This window comes from Sinohyriopsis cumingii, chromosome 8 (assembly GCF_028554795.1).
Source record: "Sinohyriopsis cumingii isolate HCF-2022 chromosome 8, ASM2855479v2, whole genome shotgun sequence".
Lineage (NCBI taxonomy): Eukaryota > Metazoa > Mollusca > Bivalvia > Unionida > Unionidae > Sinohyriopsis > Sinohyriopsis cumingii.
The window spans coordinates 89,786,140-89,806,183 of record NC_142968.1 but is presented as its reverse complement, the minus strand read 5'-3'; the positions used below and the strand labels follow the sequence as shown (position 1 = coordinate 89,806,183).

The 20,044-nt window shown below is 34.8% G+C and overlaps 1 protein-coding gene across 1 annotated transcript in view; it reads left to right on the top strand.

Moving 5' to 3' along the window:
- Positions 1 to 20,044, top strand: part of LOC149794117 (tight junction protein 1-like) — a 202,222-nt gene that overhangs the window by 101,761 nt on the left and 80,417 nt on the right. The window contains exons 7-16 of the mRNA XM_089968094.1: positions 2,825 to 2,927; positions 4,173 to 4,263; positions 5,420 to 5,523; positions 7,064 to 7,211; positions 7,691 to 7,927; positions 9,475 to 9,670; positions 13,161 to 13,190; positions 14,536 to 14,692; positions 16,200 to 16,302; positions 17,598 to 17,649. Of these exons, the coding sequence (XP_089824220.1) occupies positions 2,825 to 2,927; positions 4,173 to 4,263; positions 5,420 to 5,523; positions 7,064 to 7,211; positions 7,691 to 7,927; positions 9,475 to 9,670; positions 13,161 to 13,190; positions 14,536 to 14,692; positions 16,200 to 16,302; positions 17,598 to 17,649 (1,221 nt within the window). The remainder of the gene's footprint in view (positions 1 to 2,824; positions 2,928 to 4,172; positions 4,264 to 5,419; positions 5,524 to 7,063; positions 7,212 to 7,690; positions 7,928 to 9,474; positions 9,671 to 13,160; positions 13,191 to 14,535; positions 14,693 to 16,199; positions 16,303 to 17,597; positions 17,650 to 20,044) is intronic.

The window sequence follows — 20,044 nt, the reverse complement described above, 5'->3', positions numbered from 1 at the left end:
TTTGGGGTTTAACGCCATTTTTCAGCACACGATAGGCTATGCATGGTGGCCAGTATTAATGGTGGAGGAAGATCCCGGGAAAACCCAAAAAAGAACCACCAACCCATGAGAAGCTACTGGCAAGTTTTCTCACATACCTACATTGGCCGAGCACAAGACTCGAACCCACCTAGACAGAGGTGAGATGGCAGTGATCTGTAACAGAGAGTGCTTTAGACCATTCAGCCACTTGGAGCCCCTCAGTTTGCTCCTAAGATTTAAATTATTTTCAGTGTGTAATCTGTATTTAACTTCAGACTATTTTTGTTTGTTCTGTAATGTTGTATATTTTATGATGCAAATAAATGTGTCTATTATTGGATGGGTGTTGTCCTTCTTTTATTGATTTTGCTAAAGCCTTTTTTCATATAAAAATTTAACTTATCAATATTCACAGACAATCAGCAGGGGTGGAGGATTCTTCCAGTATGATTTATTGTGTTCACATGACTGGTTATTTGATGTTTAACTGGGTGGCAGATAAATAAGGCAACATTATTATATTTAAAAGTAATTACTCGGTCAGGAATAGTTCAAATCAACACTGATAGAAATATTATGTACAGCTTGGTTGTTGATAGGGATATAGATTGAAATAATTCATTAGTTGACTTTATCTCCTTTAGAGGGGCCCCAAGTGGCCGATTGGTCTAAAGCGCTCACCGTTCCGGATCACTGCCATCTCACCTCTGCGTGGGTTCGAGTCCAAGGCTCGGCTAGCTTGGGTACGTGGGAAAGCCTGCCAGTAGCTTCTCGTGGGTCGGTGGTTCTTCCCAGGGTTTTCCAGGGCTCTTCCTCCACCAGTTATACTGGCCACCATGTATAGCCTATCTTGTGCTGAGAAATGGCGTTAAACCCTACAACAAACAAACAAACAAACAATCTCCTTTAGATATTAGGACATGCATCATTAGTATGTTCAGTTTTGTACCACATGTACTTGATTTTAAGTTGGATCTAACTTAACTGTATATACCCAGATCTGCCTTTATATAATGCATCAGCAGATCTGAGTTTATGTCATTTGTTGGGACTAATCAGTAGAACAAACAGCATAGACCCTAAATTGTCAGTACATTATGGGCAGTCAGATCTGGGTCTATGTTGTTTCCAGACCAACTTAAAGCAAGTATTTACTGTATTGTTAAAAGTTGACATAAAATTCTGCCCTTAATTTTCCATATTGCCATTAAAATATCATATGTGTAATACTGCAGTTTATATATTATTGAATAAATTTGTTGTATTGCCATTAATATATAATTTAGTTAATAATTTTTTGTACTTCCATTTTTTGTATTGCCATTATTATATAATTCAATTAATAATTTTATTTATTGCCATTAATTTATAATTCAGTTAAACCTATCAATTAAGTGTCAAGGCATGTGTATTTAACATTTGATTTGTCAGTTGTAGTTAACTAGGTCTTATCAGCATTAATTGCTGACATTTGATTGGTCAGTTATAGTTAACTAGGTCTTATCAGCATTAATTGCTGACATTTGATTGGTCAGTTGTAATTAACTAGATCTTATCAGATTTAATTGCTGACATTTGATTGGTCATTTATTCACTCTGGTGGACATGTAGGTGAAGTGTTGGCGAAGTCAGCTGTAAACGTTCAAAGCATAATGTATGCATTAATAATCTAGTGGTTTTTCAAGCTAGCATGGTGACACTAATGGTATTTATTTTCAAGCTAAGGAATCTCGCCATGAACATAGTCTGTATACCCAGAGTAGTCATGGGATCTTATGTACATGATCTATATACCCAGAATAGTCCAGTTTGACATATTAAATATATAAGCTTTATTTGTGTGTATTCAGTTCAAACAGTGCTTATTTTATGCCAAGTTAGATGATGCTTATTGCTAGGTGGGCATGTAATTTTCATTGACACATTTTCATGCCATCATATAAAAGCAATATTCAAAGATAAATGGAAAGGGGATTAATGTGACTAGACCTTACTTTTATGACAAACACTTGTTATGATTGGAATCAGTGAGGATCAAACAGCATTTGACACATTTCCCAATCCAAGCTTGAGTATTCAAGTTGTCAGAATAACTAAGCAAGATGAATTGCCATTGATTGGCTGATTTTCACTCCATTGATCAGGTGTAGATTCATACCAATGGCATTTCAGATATGATCACTTGGATCAGACCAGCGATATTAAGTGCTGTTGACCCCAATCTAACTTCATTTTGGAAAAAGCTTATAAATTTGAAGTTAATTCATCATGGAATTCTGTGCAAAAGTGGCTCACATTTTTGGCTAAAATATACTGTACCTAAATGAAATTAGGTTACAACATGTAAGGATATTTACAAATATGAGTTATTTCATAAATGTGCTCATCAGCAATTCATTAAGCTGACTGCACAGAGGAATTTATATTATGTGTGATGTGATCATTTGATTTTCCTGGAAAGCAGTGTTTCTTGTTTGTTTTGGGAAGTAATGGTGGAATTGGAATGTTATTGGAGTTTCTATCAATTAAATGGAAATCAGTGAAATATTTTTCTGGCTTGTTAGATCTGTTATGGAACTTACATTGATAGTTTGCAAATGCATCAAAGTATTTTGTGGTGTAATTAGCTAAAATTCAGTGTAAAGGAGCCTGCAATACCAATATAATATGCAGAAAAGTGTTACTGATTTCTTGATTTTATTCTTATTAGCTTCCAAAGTATAGTATTTAATATTGGTGATTAAATTTGTCACTGGATATACAAATATTATTGTTTGATATATAATGTACAATTTTATTCCAGGATTAATGACAGAGTTTTGAGTGTTAATGGCTACCCTCTGGACAATGTGGACCATGTAACTGCAATCCAGGTTCTCAAAGAAAGTGGCAATACTGTCAGTATGGTGTGTATTCTTCTCTAGCATATTCAGGTGATAGCTATTTATAGTCTACATTAACAGGGCCTAGATAGTGCAATGGTGATACATTTGCATTCTCTCACAGCAGTCCTTGGTTCAGTCTTCAGTATTTTCGCTAAATTTTCCCTTGTACCCCACCCCAACTACATAACACCAACTTCAGGGCTGTTAGAGAACTTTATCAAAGTTGTACATAGTTAATTAAATGGTTAAAAAAAGCTGTTGTATAGTCATTGTACATTAAAATTCTAAAGAAAGATGTTGTAAATTAAATCCTAAAGAAAGCTGTTGTACAGTCACTGTACATTGAATCCTAAAGAAAGCTGTTGTACAGTCACTGTACATTGAATCCTAAAGAAAGCTGTTCTAAATTAAATGCTAAAGAAAGCTGTTGTACATTGAATCCTAAATAAAGCTGTTGTACAGTCACTGTACATTGAATCCTAAAGAAAGCTGTTGTACAATCATTGTACATTGAATCCTAAAGAAAGCTGTTGTACAGTCACTGTACATTGAATCCAAAAGAAAGCTGTTGTACAGTCACTGTACATAGAATCCTAAAGAAAGCTGTTGTACAATCATTGTACATTGAATCCTAAAGAAAGCTGTTGTACAGTCACTGTACATTGAATCATAAAGAAAGCTGTTGTAAATTAAATGATAAAGAAAGCTGTTGTACAATCATTGTACATTAAATTCTAAAGAAAGCTGTTGTACAATCATTGTACATTGAATCCTAAAGAAAGCTGTTGTACAGTCACTGTACATTGAATCATAAAGAAAGCTGTTGTTAATTAAATCATAAAGAAAGCTGTTGTAAAGTCATTGTACATTGAATTCTAAAGAAAGCTGTTGTACATTAAATCCTAAAGAAAGCTGTTCTACAGTCACTGTACATTAAATCCTAAAGAAAGTTGTTATAAATTAATCCTGAAGAAAGTATCAGCTTTTTTCATGCCATTCATAATAGTCAAACTGACCATCATTTAAGGGTTTTTTTAAGGTCATTGCCTGGATAGGTGAGTTCATTTTATATTAATCATGTCATAATATGACCATCAGCAAGTTACTATTCAATGCTGACTTTACGACCTGCCCTGGTGAAGTCATAAAAAAACTGTTACTTAAGTTTCCTGTATTTTTCTTACTCATGCATTCATAGTGATGTCATGAAAGTCAAGATTTTGTTAGAGATGAGCATATTTTCATCAGTTGCAAATTTCTTTACAGGTGATTCGGCGTAGAGTGGTTCTGCCTCCTTCCCTTGAGAATGAAACTCCACCTCTTAAAATAACACTGACCAAGCGTAGCAGAAAAGATGGTAAGAAACTGGAATGAACAATTGAGATTGCTGAGATAATCATTATTATATAAAAGCATCGAATTTTCTATAAATTTAAAGCATTTATTGTTAAAAAAAAATACTGTATTATTATGGATTTTGCATTCACCATAAAAGTATAACAAAAAGTAAATGAAAAAGCCCTGATTTTCCAGATGATCACATGTGAAAACAGCCTTATTAGTCAAATTAATTGCCACAATTATAAAGGGAAACAAGGGTCAGACATATTGTACATTCCTGATGTTATTAGGTAATGATTTACATACAGCTTTTAAGGGTATTTAGTGATCCATTGGGATACAACTTGTAATATGAGTATTTAGTGGTCCATTGGGATACAGCATATAACATGACTATTTAGTGGTCCATTGGGATACAACTTGTAATACGAGTATTTAGTGATCCATTGGGATACAACATGTAACATGCATATTTAGTGGTCCATTGGGATACAACATGTAACATGAGTATTTAGTGGTCCATTGGGATACAACGTGTAACATGAGTATTTAGTGGTCCATTGGGATACAACTTGTAATACGAGTATTTAGTGATCCATTGGGATACAACTTGTAGCATGAGTATTTAGTGATCCTTTGGGATACAACCTGTAATGCAAGTATTTAGTGGTCCATTGGGATACAACCTGTAATGCGAGTATTTAGTGGTCCATTGGGATTTTGACTGATGTAACTCATGGCAAATAAGTGGAGTGTAGAAATTAATGAGCAATATACAAGTCAGTTAGCTAATGTTAGATTTTATATCGAACCAACCTGAAACAGTAATGCGTGACAAGCTCAATTTGCTGCTTACAAGTGTGTGGGCAGCCATACTTTTGCACTTATTAACTTTTTCAACAAGATAATTGCTAAGGTTTAAGAGGCTGTGATTCTTAGAACCCTTAATTGACTGGTACAGCACCAGTTTCATGCTTGTTGCTGATAAAATACCAAGAACATGGCAAAACATGGCACAAATTCATGCTCTTCACTACGTGATGAATACACATTAATGTTAACTGTTCATGCTTTTAGTGTTTGATTGGCAACTTGTCTAATACTGTTAGCTAGTGTTACAGATGCTGACCTATCATCTCTGGATTCATCATAGTTTTATTTCTTTTCCTTAGATTATGGCATAGTTCTAGGATGCCGTTTTTTTATCAAAGAGATAATAGCGAACAGCCTAGGTGCTCAGGATGGAGGTCTAAAAGAGGGAGATGCTGTTCTTAAGGTGAGATGTCAAATGCTTTAATGACTTTTAATTTACTGTTAGTTGTTGCGTTCTAATTTATGTAAATTACCAGTTTTAATGGATTTCATGATTGCTGCAAACTAAGAAGTTAAATACCAACAATGAGTTACTTTTTGAAATAATGGGTCTCCCTTCCCAGTCTATAAATTTAGAGAGACAACAAACAATGAGTTGCCTTATGAATCAAATGGGATCTATTTCCAATTCATGAATTGAGGGACACAACATACAGTGAGTTGCCTTATGAATCAAATGGGATCTATTTCCAATTCAAGAATTTAGGGACACAACAATGAGTTACTTTTCGAATTAATGGAACCCCCCCCCCCTTTTCCTAATCCGTGAATTTAGCGACCCAACAGTGAGTTTCCTGTTGAATCATTTGAGACCCTTTCCCAATGCACGAGTTTAGGGACACAACAAACAGTGAATTATCTGTTGAAATAATGGGGACCCCATTCCCAATTCATGAATTTAAAGACTAACAAACAATGAGTTACTATTTAAACCATTGGGGATCACTTTCCCATTCCATGAATTTAAGTATTTTTTAAAAAATGTCCATTTTCGTAATGCCACAGGAATTGATACTCATATATTTGGTTTGGTTTGGTACTTTATGGCAGAGCAACACAAGCTGAAGTAAATGATTTGACAAAACATCTATTACATTAGATGTTAGACATTTATGACATGGAAAGGTATTACAGAACTGGCCAGCAGGTAACAGGTATGCTGCTAAATTGCTGTTTACTACATTGACAGCAAGTGAAGAGAAATTTTAAACCAGTCCTTTCACATATTTGGACACAAAACATAGATTGCAAAATATCATTGAATATAAGGATCTCAGGAAATCATTGAAATCATTCTCACCCATGCATCTTCACCAAAGTTTGCTGATGGCTTACACTTTGGGTAAGAAAAAAAAAGCCTATTAATTTAGAGGTCAAAAAGATCAAGGCCATTGTAACCAAAGGAAGAAATTTTTGGTTTTTTTTGCATAATAATATTATTTCTATACCACGTAAGTGTGACTAAACTTTGTGGATGACTTGCAATGTGATGGGGTCAAAAGTCAACAATCATTGTAATTCAAAGAGAAATGGCCTTTGTACAATAACTTTTTCTTTAGTAAGTTCTTTAACTCTGAATGGCTTGCACTTAGGATGTGAAAGAAACCTATTGATTTGCATGTGAAATGTTAAGGTCATGGTAAATCTAATATTGGTTCTCTTTAATAACTTTGGTTATACACTACATACCTTTACCAACAGGTCAGGGTCACTGGCACCTGATGGTCAATTATAACAATGCCCAACTAGTACTTACAGAGAGGACTAATAAAGAAAGGGCAGGTGAATAAAGTACTGTTCACATTACTCTTGTTTATTCAAACCAATAGCAACATCACATATTGAAAGTTCAAGATAGGTCACATAGGTTACAAGAAATAGGTTAAACAAAAGTTGCTTGATATTTTTTGTTATACCCCAAACTAAATGCTTTTACTGTACAGATTAACAATACTCCCATCGAGTCCTTGTCACTTTCGGAAGCCAGGAAATTGGTGGAGAAGTCGAAAGACAAATTGCAACTGGTAATCACCAAGAGGAAGAAACCAGAGGACCGACATAAACAACAAAACAGTCTTCCCAAGGATGATGGTAAGTCAAGGTCTGCTTAAGATCCTCTTACCAGAGACTTGCTGTAAAATATATCAGAAATGGACAGACATGATTTTAAAACTGAATTAATTTCAATAAATTGATCTTATTTTGTATCCATTATCAGGTTCAGAATCAGAGGCCATTTCAACAATGTGTATATTACATTTGTGAACATATATATTTAGACATATTTGAAACTATTTTTGTTACTCAGTTTAGTATAGAGTTTTTCAAGAATATCTGATATGATTTCAGTACTTGACAACAAAACAAGATAAATGGAGTGAAGAAATGGACTTGTGAATTCTCACAAATTCTTTTCAGCTTGTAGAACCCTCTTCTCCTCCAGGGACTCTTCTTAAGAACTCTTGTAGGGGCCAGCATGAATTCCTTAAAAAAGACTTGTTGATATTTATTGCAATAAAAAAGTAATCTTCTTTTTAATTAGGAATCTTAAGGGATATTTTATTTAACAGAATACTCTTTAGGTTATGGTACACTACAAAGCACTCTTCCCAAACGAACAGATGAAAACATCAACCTGTACCGACCAATGGGGCCAATAGATGATGACCTTTACAAAGGTCATAGGTCACCTGCTGAACATCCACCAGGGGCATATCCTAACAGTCCCCATGCCCAGTATGATGGAAGATACATCTATGATCATGAAGCACCCCCTAGGCCACCCCTGCCAACCAGCATGGAATCAGGTAAATTTACTTGATCTAGTCACTTAGTGGTTAGCAATTTCAGCTCACAAGCAGAAGGGGCCAATCCTGCCCAGACAAATTCAGATGCCATTGTTTATCTCAGGGCAAGACACTTGACTTATGTAGCTGTGGCACAGTATAACCTTTCATGTGTTGATTTTCAGCCAGTCACTAATCAATTAATCAGTCACTTAGTATTATGGATAATTTCCCATCGCTAATCAATCAGTCACTTGGTATTATGGGTCATTGCCAATAATTAATCAATCAGTAGTCATTTACTATGCTGGATCTTTGCCAACCACTAATCGGTTAGTCAGTCACCTATTATTCTGGATCATTGCCATATGAAGCCACAAAATAGCTTCTGTCTTCCTTGCTAAAGATCTGATGCTTAATTCTCAGTACCTCAGTCCAACTTCTTGTCCCCATTTAGAATGGATTATATTTTGTGCAATAATAATGATGATAATGATAATAATAAATATTACATTCATCCAAAAAGGAATATGAACTTTCTGGTACTGTATGGTCCCATTTTGTCTTGCTTATTTAAGAATGCAGTAGAACTCTAATGACCTGCCTTTGTTTTAGCTATACTGGTTGAAGACCTTTTGTGATGGTTTGTTGTTTGTCATCCAGTGTCCTTTAGCACAAGTTGGTTATCACTAATCCTTCTAAACTACTTGGAGGATTGCCATGAAACTTTGCACACACATTTAATTCTATGGTCTAGTTGGTCCTAGATGAAAATGGTGCTGCTTAGACATCCAGTATGACTGCCACTGTAGCCATCTTGAAAATCTTTTTATCATAGCTCCTAAAAAATGGATGGGTAAATCAACATGAGGTTTTCACTAAAAGACTTTTTATTATGTGTATTTAGTCCTAATTGAAAATTGCACTGATCTGACATCCCTTACGGTTACTACAGTGGTTATCTTGAAAAGTTTGTTTTTACAACTCATCCCACGTGGATGGTCATTTCAAAATTGGTTGCCAGTAAAAGACTTCTTATGATGTTTAGTTGGTCCTAAATGAAAATGGTGCTGATCTGAAGTCCAGACATGGCCATCACAGTAGTCATAACAACATGGGGTTTTCACTAAAAGACTTCTTATAACATCTAGTTTGTCCTAAATGGAAATGGTGCTAGTCTGACATCGAGTATGGGCATCGAGGCAGCAATCTTGAAAATCTAGTTATCATTGTTCCACATGAATGAATAGTTATATCAGTGTGTGGTTTTCAATGAAAGACCTTTTATGATGTCTAATTAATCCCAGATGAAAATGTTGATGATATAACATCAAATGTGTGAGAGCCAGTCTAGCTACAAGTAAGGAGCAAGCACAAGTATCTCGTACATTCATGTGACTGACCCTGTTGTAAAAATTATGAACCACTGCCAAGCTGTAATTTTAAAATACCATGTTAAAATAAAGCGGGCAAAAAGGGTGGCAGTAGGAATTAAATTCAAAACAAGTAACTTGGGTTAACTTTTATTTTTCCTATCTTGTGAATTATTTGAATATTTTTACTTAAAGACATTCCACCAAGACCTCCTAGCCCAGGGAAAGAATTTCTACGTCCTGATGACTTCTACATGTCTTCACGAGAAAAAGATGGCTATTACAGCGATAGAGAAGATTTATGGAGGCAAGAACAGAGACGTGTGGAGGACCAATACAGCCCTACTGGAGACAAAACAGATATTGGAATTATTAGACGGCACCATGAAGAGTATGTATCCAAGAATTGGCTTGATTTTATTTAAAACTAACCTTTCCTTTCTTTATTTACTTTCTCCATTTCATCTTTACATATGGTCATCCCGGTTCATCTGTAGTTTTTGTAAATATTGAAACTCTGTTTGTCAATAAGGCCTTGATAAAAACCACACCTCTTTGCAGACTTGAACATATACTCTCCAGTGTTTGATATTGAAAACCACTAGGTCACTTGAACCCAGTCTACCTGTAATTGAATGATACTGTAAACCACTAGGTCACTTTAAACCAGTCTACCTGTAATTGAATGTTATTGAAAACCACTAGATCACTTGAACCCAGTCTATCTGTAATTGAATGGTATTGTAAATCACTAGGGCACTTGAACCCAGTCTACCTGTAATTGAATGATATTGTAAACCACTAGGTCACTAGAACCTAGACTCTACTAGTTTTTTGACTGATGCTGTAATTTACTGAGGTTGTAAACCACTACGCCACTGAGCATTATATTGTAAAAGCAAAATATAAACCACTAGGCCACTGTTGTGTACTTTGAACAAGCAAGATGTAAACCACTAGGCCACTGTTATATATGTTGTACAAGCAAGCTGTAAACCACTAGGCCACTGTTATATTCATTGTACAAGCAAGATGTAAACCACTAGGCCACTGTTATATACATTGTACAAGCAAGCTGTAAACCACTAGGTCACTTATATTCATTGTACAAGCAAGATATAAACCACTAGGCCACTGTTATATTCATTGTACAAGCAAGATCTAAACCACTAGGCCACTGTTATATACATTGTACATGCAAGATGTAAACCACTAGGCCACTGCAGTATACATTGTCAGACCTGCCAACCCTTACGATTTTGCCACAAGTCTTGCAAAACTTAAAATACGGACTTAATGGCATAAAAGCAAAAGCTACGAAAAATGATTGTTGCCAACAAATCCAGGTTCATCCATGTATTATTTGGATGGGTCGCATAGTAGAATTAGTGAAATTAGGGAACCAGACTAACTTTACAGCAGCACCTCAAATGCTTTAAACTGCACCTATTTGTTCATGTGAAGTGTCTGCATTATCAAACTGTTGATTTTAGAATTTTTTTTAAATGGCGTCCAACAAGTGATGCATGTTTAAGACAAAAAGGAAAATAAGCCTATTGGAAAGTGTTAATAATCAACACAGAAGAATAAAAAGGAATATTTAGATTCTTGTAAATAAAAACTGAAAGGGACACAAATATATTTATCGGACATGACATGCCAATTTGAGTATGTCTCATGGTGGGAGATATGATTGCCATCATCACATGAATGGAAAATAATTTCCAATAATTATGTCAAGTTGAGAGATAGCAACAAGTCATTGAGCTACATAGGGTATGGAACTAAAGTATGTGCAACTGTACTAGTGGTAAATAAAGTCTACACGTACTTTACATACTTTTCAGTTGAACATAATATTTATCATCGCTGCATGTTTCGAATACTGAACTCTTTAAATATGTTTTCTGGCTTTACAATAACAGTTTATGATATTTTGTTACACTATACTGAAAACTGGTCAGTCTTATGGAAAAAAATCAACTGCCTTACTGAGACGGACTCATTAGAGTTGGCAGGTCTGCATTGTACAAGCAAGATGTAAACCACCAGGCCACTGTTATATAAATTGTACAAGCAATATGTAAACCACTAGGCCAGTGTATTATACATTGTACAAGCAAGATGTAAACTACTAGGCTACTGTTACATACATTGTACAAACAAGATGTAAACTACTAGGCCACTGTAGTATACATTGTACAAGCAATATGTAAACCACCAGGCCAGTGCATTATACATTGTACAAGAAAGATGTAAATCACTAGGCCACTGGAGTATACATTGTACAGGCAAGATATAAACCACTAGGCCACTGCAGTATACATTGTACAAGCAAGATGTAAACACAGTTAGGCCACTGCAGTATACATTGTACAAGCAAGATACAGATCACTAGGCCACTGTTGTATACATTTTACAAGCCAGATATAGGCCACTGCAGTATACATTGTACAAGCAAGATGTAAACAGTTAGGCCACTGCAATATACATTTGTACAAGCAAAATGTTTTGTACTTCTGGTCACAGGTACTGTACATACATAGTGTGCATCTTAATCTTCTCACTATTACTCCATCACTCGAGTATATATTGTACGTATTTTTAATACAACCTTTTGGTGTATTTTGACAATATTGTAATGGTGTGGTTGGGTGTTCTGCTTATTGTATCATTTCTTGCAGATAAATTTGTTGTAAAACAATGCACAAATATGAATATTGCAATCTTTACTAATTGATGGTAAATAATTCTGTACATTTTGCCCAGATAATATTATGGTTGTATAAAATATCCAAGTAAAATTAGCTGTATAGTCTTTTTGATTATTTGTTAAGTATCCAAGTAAAATTAGCTGTACAGTCTATTTACTTATTTGTTAAGTATCAAAGTAAAATTAGCTGTACAGTCGATTTGCTTATTTGTTAAGTATCCAAGTAAAATTAGCTGTACAGTCTATTTGCTTATTTGTTAAGTAGTTAAGTATCCAAGTAAAATTAGCTGTACAGTCTATTTGCTTATTTGTTAAGTAGTAACTTGGAAGAGTGATGCTTTCTTGGACTACACCACTTTTTATTGATCCATATGAAAAACTATGACAGATCACATCCTTGTTGGATTAATTTATTAGTGAGAGGGTGTTCTGGTTGCAATGCATGTGCAATGCTGTATTTGTCTCTCCAGCTGTTCTTACAAACCCCTGCAATTATATGTTAGTCACTATTTTTGTGTCAGTATCCATGGAAAGTCTGTACATCGCAACTTTGAACAGAATTGTTGTATTGGCGGGTAACATCTCTTACAGCAACCACTATGTTAGAAAATACTAAATTTAAAGATCTGTGCAATTCGTTCCAAATTGAAATTGTGGTTTTTAATGAAAAAGGGGAAAAAAAAGAGCATCAGTATTAGTTTAAATTGAACATACCATAACAGATTATTTTCTCAGTGGACTTTGATAAAGTTATGACTAAAGAATTTCATTACCATGTTCATTCTTTATGCATTGGTAGCTGGTTGGCCTGTCACTTTTGAATCCCACAAGTATGTACTTTATTACCTTGATTTAGGAAAAAAGAACTGTTACCAAGTTTTCTGTGTGAATATACACAACACACAGTAGAATAGGCACGGAAATCAGCTGACATTACCATAAGAAATCTGCTACTAAAGTTTGTTACACACTGCAGCTACCCAAAATGTTTTGGGCATAAAATAGAAAAGAAAATTTGTTTGTTGTAAATGAATAATGGATACTAGCATTTTCACCCATTCAGTTAAATTAAGCTGTTATTCACTTGATGCAAGCAAATATCCATTATGTATTTTTTAGCATTGTCCAAATTTCCAGCCTAGTGATTGTGTATGCCTTTCATTTTCAGGAGATATGTGGAAAAAAGAAAAGATATCCGGCAAGTACCATAGTTCCTAAGAATCCTAAGCTTAAACTAACCTCATTTGGCAGATATACTTTACTGGTTACTAAATATTCTTTGGATTCACTTTTATTTACTGGTTACCAATTTTGCTCGAACCATGACTGTGTGGACCCAACATTAGATGATCCACCAGCGAAAAGAAATGAAACTTGTGTTAGAGGGATATACACAAACTTGTATTAGAGGTATATACACTAACTTGTGTTAGAGGGATATACACAAACTTGTATTAGAGGGATATACACTAACTTGTGTTAGAGGGATATACACAAACTTGTGTTAGAGGGATATACACAAACTTGTGTTAGAGGGATATACACAGACTTGTGTTAGAGGGATATACACAGACTTGTGTTAGAGGGATATACACAAACTTGTGTTAGAGGGATATACACAGACTTGTGTTAGAGGGATATATACAAACTTGTGATTAAGGGATATACAGAAACTTGTGTTAGAGGGATACATACAGACTTGTGTTAGAGGGATATACACACACTTGTATTAGAGGGATATACACAAACTTTTGTACTAACAAAAGGGACATTTGCAAAACAACATAAATTAATAGCAGTCCACACTTGTCTGACATTTGGATTTGTTTTTCATAGAAGTGATTAAATACAATCAAGTTACAGTGTCTGGTTATGGTAGATTATTTAGATATAACAGTGGGATGGAAAGCGTTGCCTAATTGTTTTTCAGTATATTCATGTTTTGGAAGGAATGTAATCTTAGGTGTGGTGAAAGGGATATCTGTGACCTTTAATCATATATGTTATTACATACAATAATTTACTGGCTGTATTTTTTATGACCCAAATATGTCCCATCCAGTATGTCCCAAATTAATTTTAGTAAAATAAATAAAAATAATAATATTCACTCGGCAACTTTTGAGGGACTTTATGGATTGAACCAGAATTGGTGTGAGGCTGTGCAGTAAGAAGTCTTAAGATTGGTTTCATTTTCCACCACAAAAATATTACAAAGTTGTGGCCCCAGTAAGACTTTGAACTTTTCCCTTTACTTGCACCATAGTGGTGGAATGATCCTTGTTACATGATTGTATGTTTAGTGTATACATGTTTGTTTAAACTGACAACAATTCAATGGAGACATTTTTTTTCCCAGTACTTTACATTTTATTCTAGGCAGTATCCTACCTAATTTTATTTGCATATAAAATGTAATATTTATTGAAATGTCCTCAATACTTTGACCAACATTGAAATGTCCTCAATACTTTGACCAACTGAAAACTGAGAAATGGAGGACTATTCAAGACTATAACTAGGTTGATCCCATTAACTTTCAGACCTGATCCCAGATCTGTCACATTTAAGAAAGAACCTGATGTTGGACTTGGACTACGACTAGCAGGTGGGAATGCCACTGGAATATTTATTGCTAATGTGCAACCAGGAAGTGCTGCTGAGGCTGAGGGTCTTACAGAGGGAGATCAGATTCTCAAGGTAAAACTTTTAAAGGATTTTATAAAACCTATCCTTTGTCAGTTGATCACCATACATATCAACATCAACCCAGCTATAGATTGTGTGTATCAATTGTAAGTAAGGTTTAGCTTTTGTGCATCAGCAGAATTAGTTTGTGTCAATCTTGTGTATCAGCAGATTGAGTTTTGTATCTGATCTGCTGTATCAGCAGATTGAGTTTTTGTCAATCTTGTGTATCACTAGATTGAGTTTTGTGTCTGATCTGATGTATCAGCAGATTGAGTTTTGTGTCTGATCTGATGTATCAGCAGATTGAGTTTTTGTCTGATCTGCTGTATCAGCAGATTGAGTTTTTGTCTATCTTGTGTATCCCTAGATTGAGTTTTGTGTCTGATCTGCTGTATCAGCAGATTGAGTTTTTGTCTGATCTGCTGTATCAGCAGATTGAGTTTTTGTCTATCTTGTGTATCACTAGATTGAGTTTTTGTCTGATCTGCTGTATCAGCAGATTGAGTTTTTGTCAATCTTGTGTATCACTAGATTGAGTTTTGTGTCTGATCTGATGTGTCAGCAGATTGAGTTTTTGTCTGATCTGCTGTATCAGCAGATTGAGTTTTTGTCTATCTTGTGTATCACTAGATCGAGTTTTGTGTCTGATCTGATGTATCAGCAGATTGAGTTTTGTATCTTATCTGCTGTATCAGCAGAATGAGTTTTTGTCAGTCTTGTGTATCACTAGATTGAGTTTTGTGTCTGATCTGATGTATCAGCAGATTGAGTTTTTGTCTGATCTGCTGTATCAGCAGATTGAGTTTTTGTCTATCTTGTGTATTGCTAGATTGAGTTTTGTGTCTGATCTGATGTATCAGCAGACTGAGTTTGTGTCTGATCTGCTGTATCAGCAGATTGAGTTTTTGTCTGATCTGCTGTATCAGCAGATTGAGTTTTTGTCAATCTTTTGTATCACTAGATTGAGTTTTGTACCTTATCTGCTGTATCAGCAGATTGAGTTTTTGTCAATCTTGTGTATCACTAGATTGAGTATTGTGTCTGATCTGCTGTATCAGCAGATTGATTTAGTGACTGATCTGCTGTAAAGTTTAACAGAGATGTATTAAATTAATAACGGAAAAGTTCTCTATCAAGACAGTATTGTGTGAAAGTTTTTAATTTATGATATAACATATTGATGTGATGATGCTTATAATATCACAATTTACATCACATCACATTAATGTGATTTTTCTTTTAATATGCCAAATCATGTCACAGTGTAGAGTCACACAACAGTGTTGTGAGGTTTCTTGTAATATCACACACCATGTCACCATATGTCAGACTGCTGATGGTTTAAACACAACATTGGTGTAATATTTAGTCATGTGGTCATCATATGAAAATGATGAGACTTGTTACACAGTTTTAATGTTTTTATTCAGCTCACTACAAAAAACAATATATAAAAAGAATAACTAATCCTTGATATTTGTCATATAGTAGAATATTTTAAAAAATTACTTTGCAGGCAAATGAGCGTGACATTGTCGGGCAGTCTCGAGAGGAGGCGGTGACCTACCTCACCAGTCTTACAGGAATGGTAACTCTCGTTGTGCAGTACAAAAAAGAAGGTATGAGAAAATTAATGAAACAAGCTTCATAGGTTAATTATGTGAGCTCTAATGTGTTTATCATATGAGAAGTAATGTTAACCATGAGATGTAGTGTGTTTATCATATGAGAAGCAATGTTAACCATATGAGATGTAATGTGTTTATCATATGAGAAGTAATGTTAACCATATGAGATGTAGTTTGTTTATCATATGAGAAGTAATGTTAACCATATGAGATGTAGTTTGTTTATCATATGAGAAGTAATGTTAACCATATGAGATGTAGTGTGTTAAGCATTTGAGCTATAGTATGTTAACCATGAGCTGTAAGATGTGTGTGTGAGAAAGAGAGAGAAACATAAGAGATTTGGGTGTTTTTTTTAACATAGCTTTAACATTTTCCCAGTCATATTGCAACAATGTCTGCAGTATAGGAGTTTATAATGATGTCTAGCACTGGGGCATCATGCCACAGACATGTAACATCATGTCCCACCAAGTCACATTATCCTGACAACAGGTCAACCAGTTCTAACACTAACCTCTTAATGCTGAGTGCAAAGCAAGGCAGCTGCTAGTTCCATTTTTATAAGTCTTTGGTATGACTCAGTTGGGATTTGAACCCGCGACCTCCCACATCCAAGGCAGATGCACTAACAACTTAATGCACTGGAGTGGTTAAGCTCTAATGTGTTAACTATGAACTGTAATGTGTTAATATGTGTGATCTGTAATGTGTAGACATGATTTTTAGGCCCTTACAAAGTCCATCACTTTGTTATTATATTAACACTTTCATGATCTAACAGAAACATTCATGTGAGGTGATCATATGCGACATTCACAGGAAGCAATCTCTTTTACTTTAACCTTATGGGTACATCAAGCAATCACTTGCAATTTAACCAAACGTGACACATCAAGCAATCACTTGTAATTTAACCACATGTGCACATCAAGCAGTCACTTGTAATTTAACCTTATGTGACACATCAAGCAATCACTTGTAATTTAACCTTACGTGACACATCAAGCAATCACTTGTAATTTAACCTTATGTGACACATCAAGCAATCACTCGTAATTTAACCTTATGTGACACATCAAGCAATCACTTGTTAATTTAACCACATGTGCACATCAAGCAATCACTTGTAATTTAACCTTATGTGACACATCAAGCAATCACTTGTAATTTAACCACATGTGTACATCAAGCAATTTCTTGTAATTTAAGCACATGGGTGTTTTATTTTTTTGGAAATGATTGCAGGATAAAGTAGTTGTGATGAAATCTTGTTTCTTTGACAGAGTTTGACCGGATTATGACCAGCCATGAAGCAGGGGACTCCTTCTTTATCAGGTACATCACATTTACTTCTAATTAAGATAATGTGTTTGTCCCAGTCTTGATATTTTCCTTCCTTACTAGTTAGCATATATACTCATTTATTAGTCAAACCCAACTTCAAACTTAATAGACCCAAATATGCTGTTGCATAATGTGGCAATAAATCTAGCTTTGTGGAGTTTGTTAGGACTAATCCTGATTTGCCAATGCATTGTGTGAAGGCAGCACAGGGTCTTTGTTGCTTGAAGTTGGAACTTACTTGTATGTGAGTATATACGGCATTATTAACCATAAAGTAGTTTTCTTACATCTGGAAAAATGTTTTCTTTTCATCAAATCATAGCTTTGCTTGTTTACTGTCTCTTATAATTTATAATACATGCAGACATAAAATGCCAAATTCTGCAACATAAACAGACACATTATTTTTTACTTTGAAAGTATATATCTTAACAGTTAGTGGGATGGGGTGGGGGCAGAGTGGTCTAAAGTGCTTGGCTTTACAAGCATCTGCTTCCTGTGGTTCAGTAGTTCTTCCAAAGGTTTTCCCAGGTTTTTCCACACACAATGGATGATACTGCATAGTGTCACTTGTCAATGATACATCTCAGCAGTTGGTAATCAGCATAGTGTCTATGGTATCAAAGTCTATCTCAACAGTTAGTGATACAACAGTATAAGTGTTATCAGTGCCTATGGAAAGTCTGTCTCAACAGCTTGAGATACAACAGTGTCAGTGTTATCAGTGTCTATGGAAAGTAGCTATCTCAACAGTTAGCGATACAACAGTATCAGTGTTATCAGTGCCTATGGAAAGTCTATCTCAACAGTTAGAGATACAACAGTGTCAGTGTTATCGGTGTCTGGAAAGTCTGTCTCAACAGTTAGAGATACAACAGTGTCAGTGTTATCAGTGTCTATGGAAAGTAGCTATCTCAACAGTTAGTGATACAACAGTATCAATGTGTTCAGTGCCTATGGAAAATCTATCTCAACAGTTAGAGATACAACAGTGTCATTGTTATCAGTGTCTATGGAAAGTAGCTATCTCAACAGTTAAAGATACAACAGTGTCAGTGTTATCAGTGTCTATTGAAAGTCTGTCTCAACAGTTAGAGATACAACAGTGCCAGTGTTATCAGTGTCTATGGAAAGTAGCTATCTCAACAGTTAAAGATACAACAGTGTCAGTGTTATCAGTGTCTATTGAAAGTCTGTCTCAGCAGTTAGAGATACAACAGTGTCAGTGTTATCAGTGTCTGGAAAGTCTATCTCAACAGTTAGTGATACAACAGTGTCAGTGTTATCAGTGTCTATGGAAAGTAACTGTCTCAACAGTTAGAGATACAACAGTGCCAGTGTTATCAGTGTCTGTGGAAAGTAGCTATCTCAACAGTTAGTGATACACCATTGTATCAGCATCCATGGAATATTAGATATGTTATATTTGCTTTTATATAAATCTTATTTTTGGAAAGAAAATACTGTTCAGGTTAGAGTTAAATGTGAAGTAGATTTTTGTTGCCTCCTTTTTAATTCTAAGCAAAATGATTTATCAAATATCAAATGTTTTTACTTTACAAAAGTTACTTTCTTTATAATGTTGTCACTCAGTTGTGTAGGACAAGTTATCTACTATCATCTTCGACTGGAAATAAAAACTGAACTGTGCACACATTCCACTTATATAAAAAAATATTGTTTTCTTAGGAATATGCTTCTGTCATTGTGAAGATGCTTGTTAGAAAATTCTTGGAAAGATGGATTGACTTTCATTTGTTTTGTTCACTAAAGTTTTTCTTTAACAATTTTTGATTTAAAAAGTTTCATTTCAGATATTTTTACCAGCTATCTAAAACTGGTAGCAAATTTGTTACTGTGATCCTTGTTGTTGTCTTTGATTTGAGGTCATTTTTATATCTGGCAAGTAAATTTCCACAAAACCTATTTTTACTGATCGGATTATGCAGAAATTGTATTCAGATTAAAATTCAGTGTAAAATGGACATGACATCACTGTATGTACTGCATTAAAAATCTGTGTAAAATGGACATATCACTGTATGTACTACATTAAAATTCAGTGTAAAATGGACATATCACTGTATGTACTACATTAAAATTCAGTGTAAAATGGACATGACATCACTGTATGTACTTCATTAAAATTCAGTGTAAAATGGACATATCACTGTATGTACTGCATTAGAATTCAATGTAAAATGGACATATTACTGTATGTACTGCATTAAAATTCAGTGTAAAATGGACATGACATCACTGTATGTACTGCATTAAAGTTGTGTGAAATGGACATGATTTCACAGTATGTAGTACGGTAAAATTCAGTGTAAAATGGACATGACATCACTGTATGTACTACATTAAAATTCAGTGTAAAATGTCA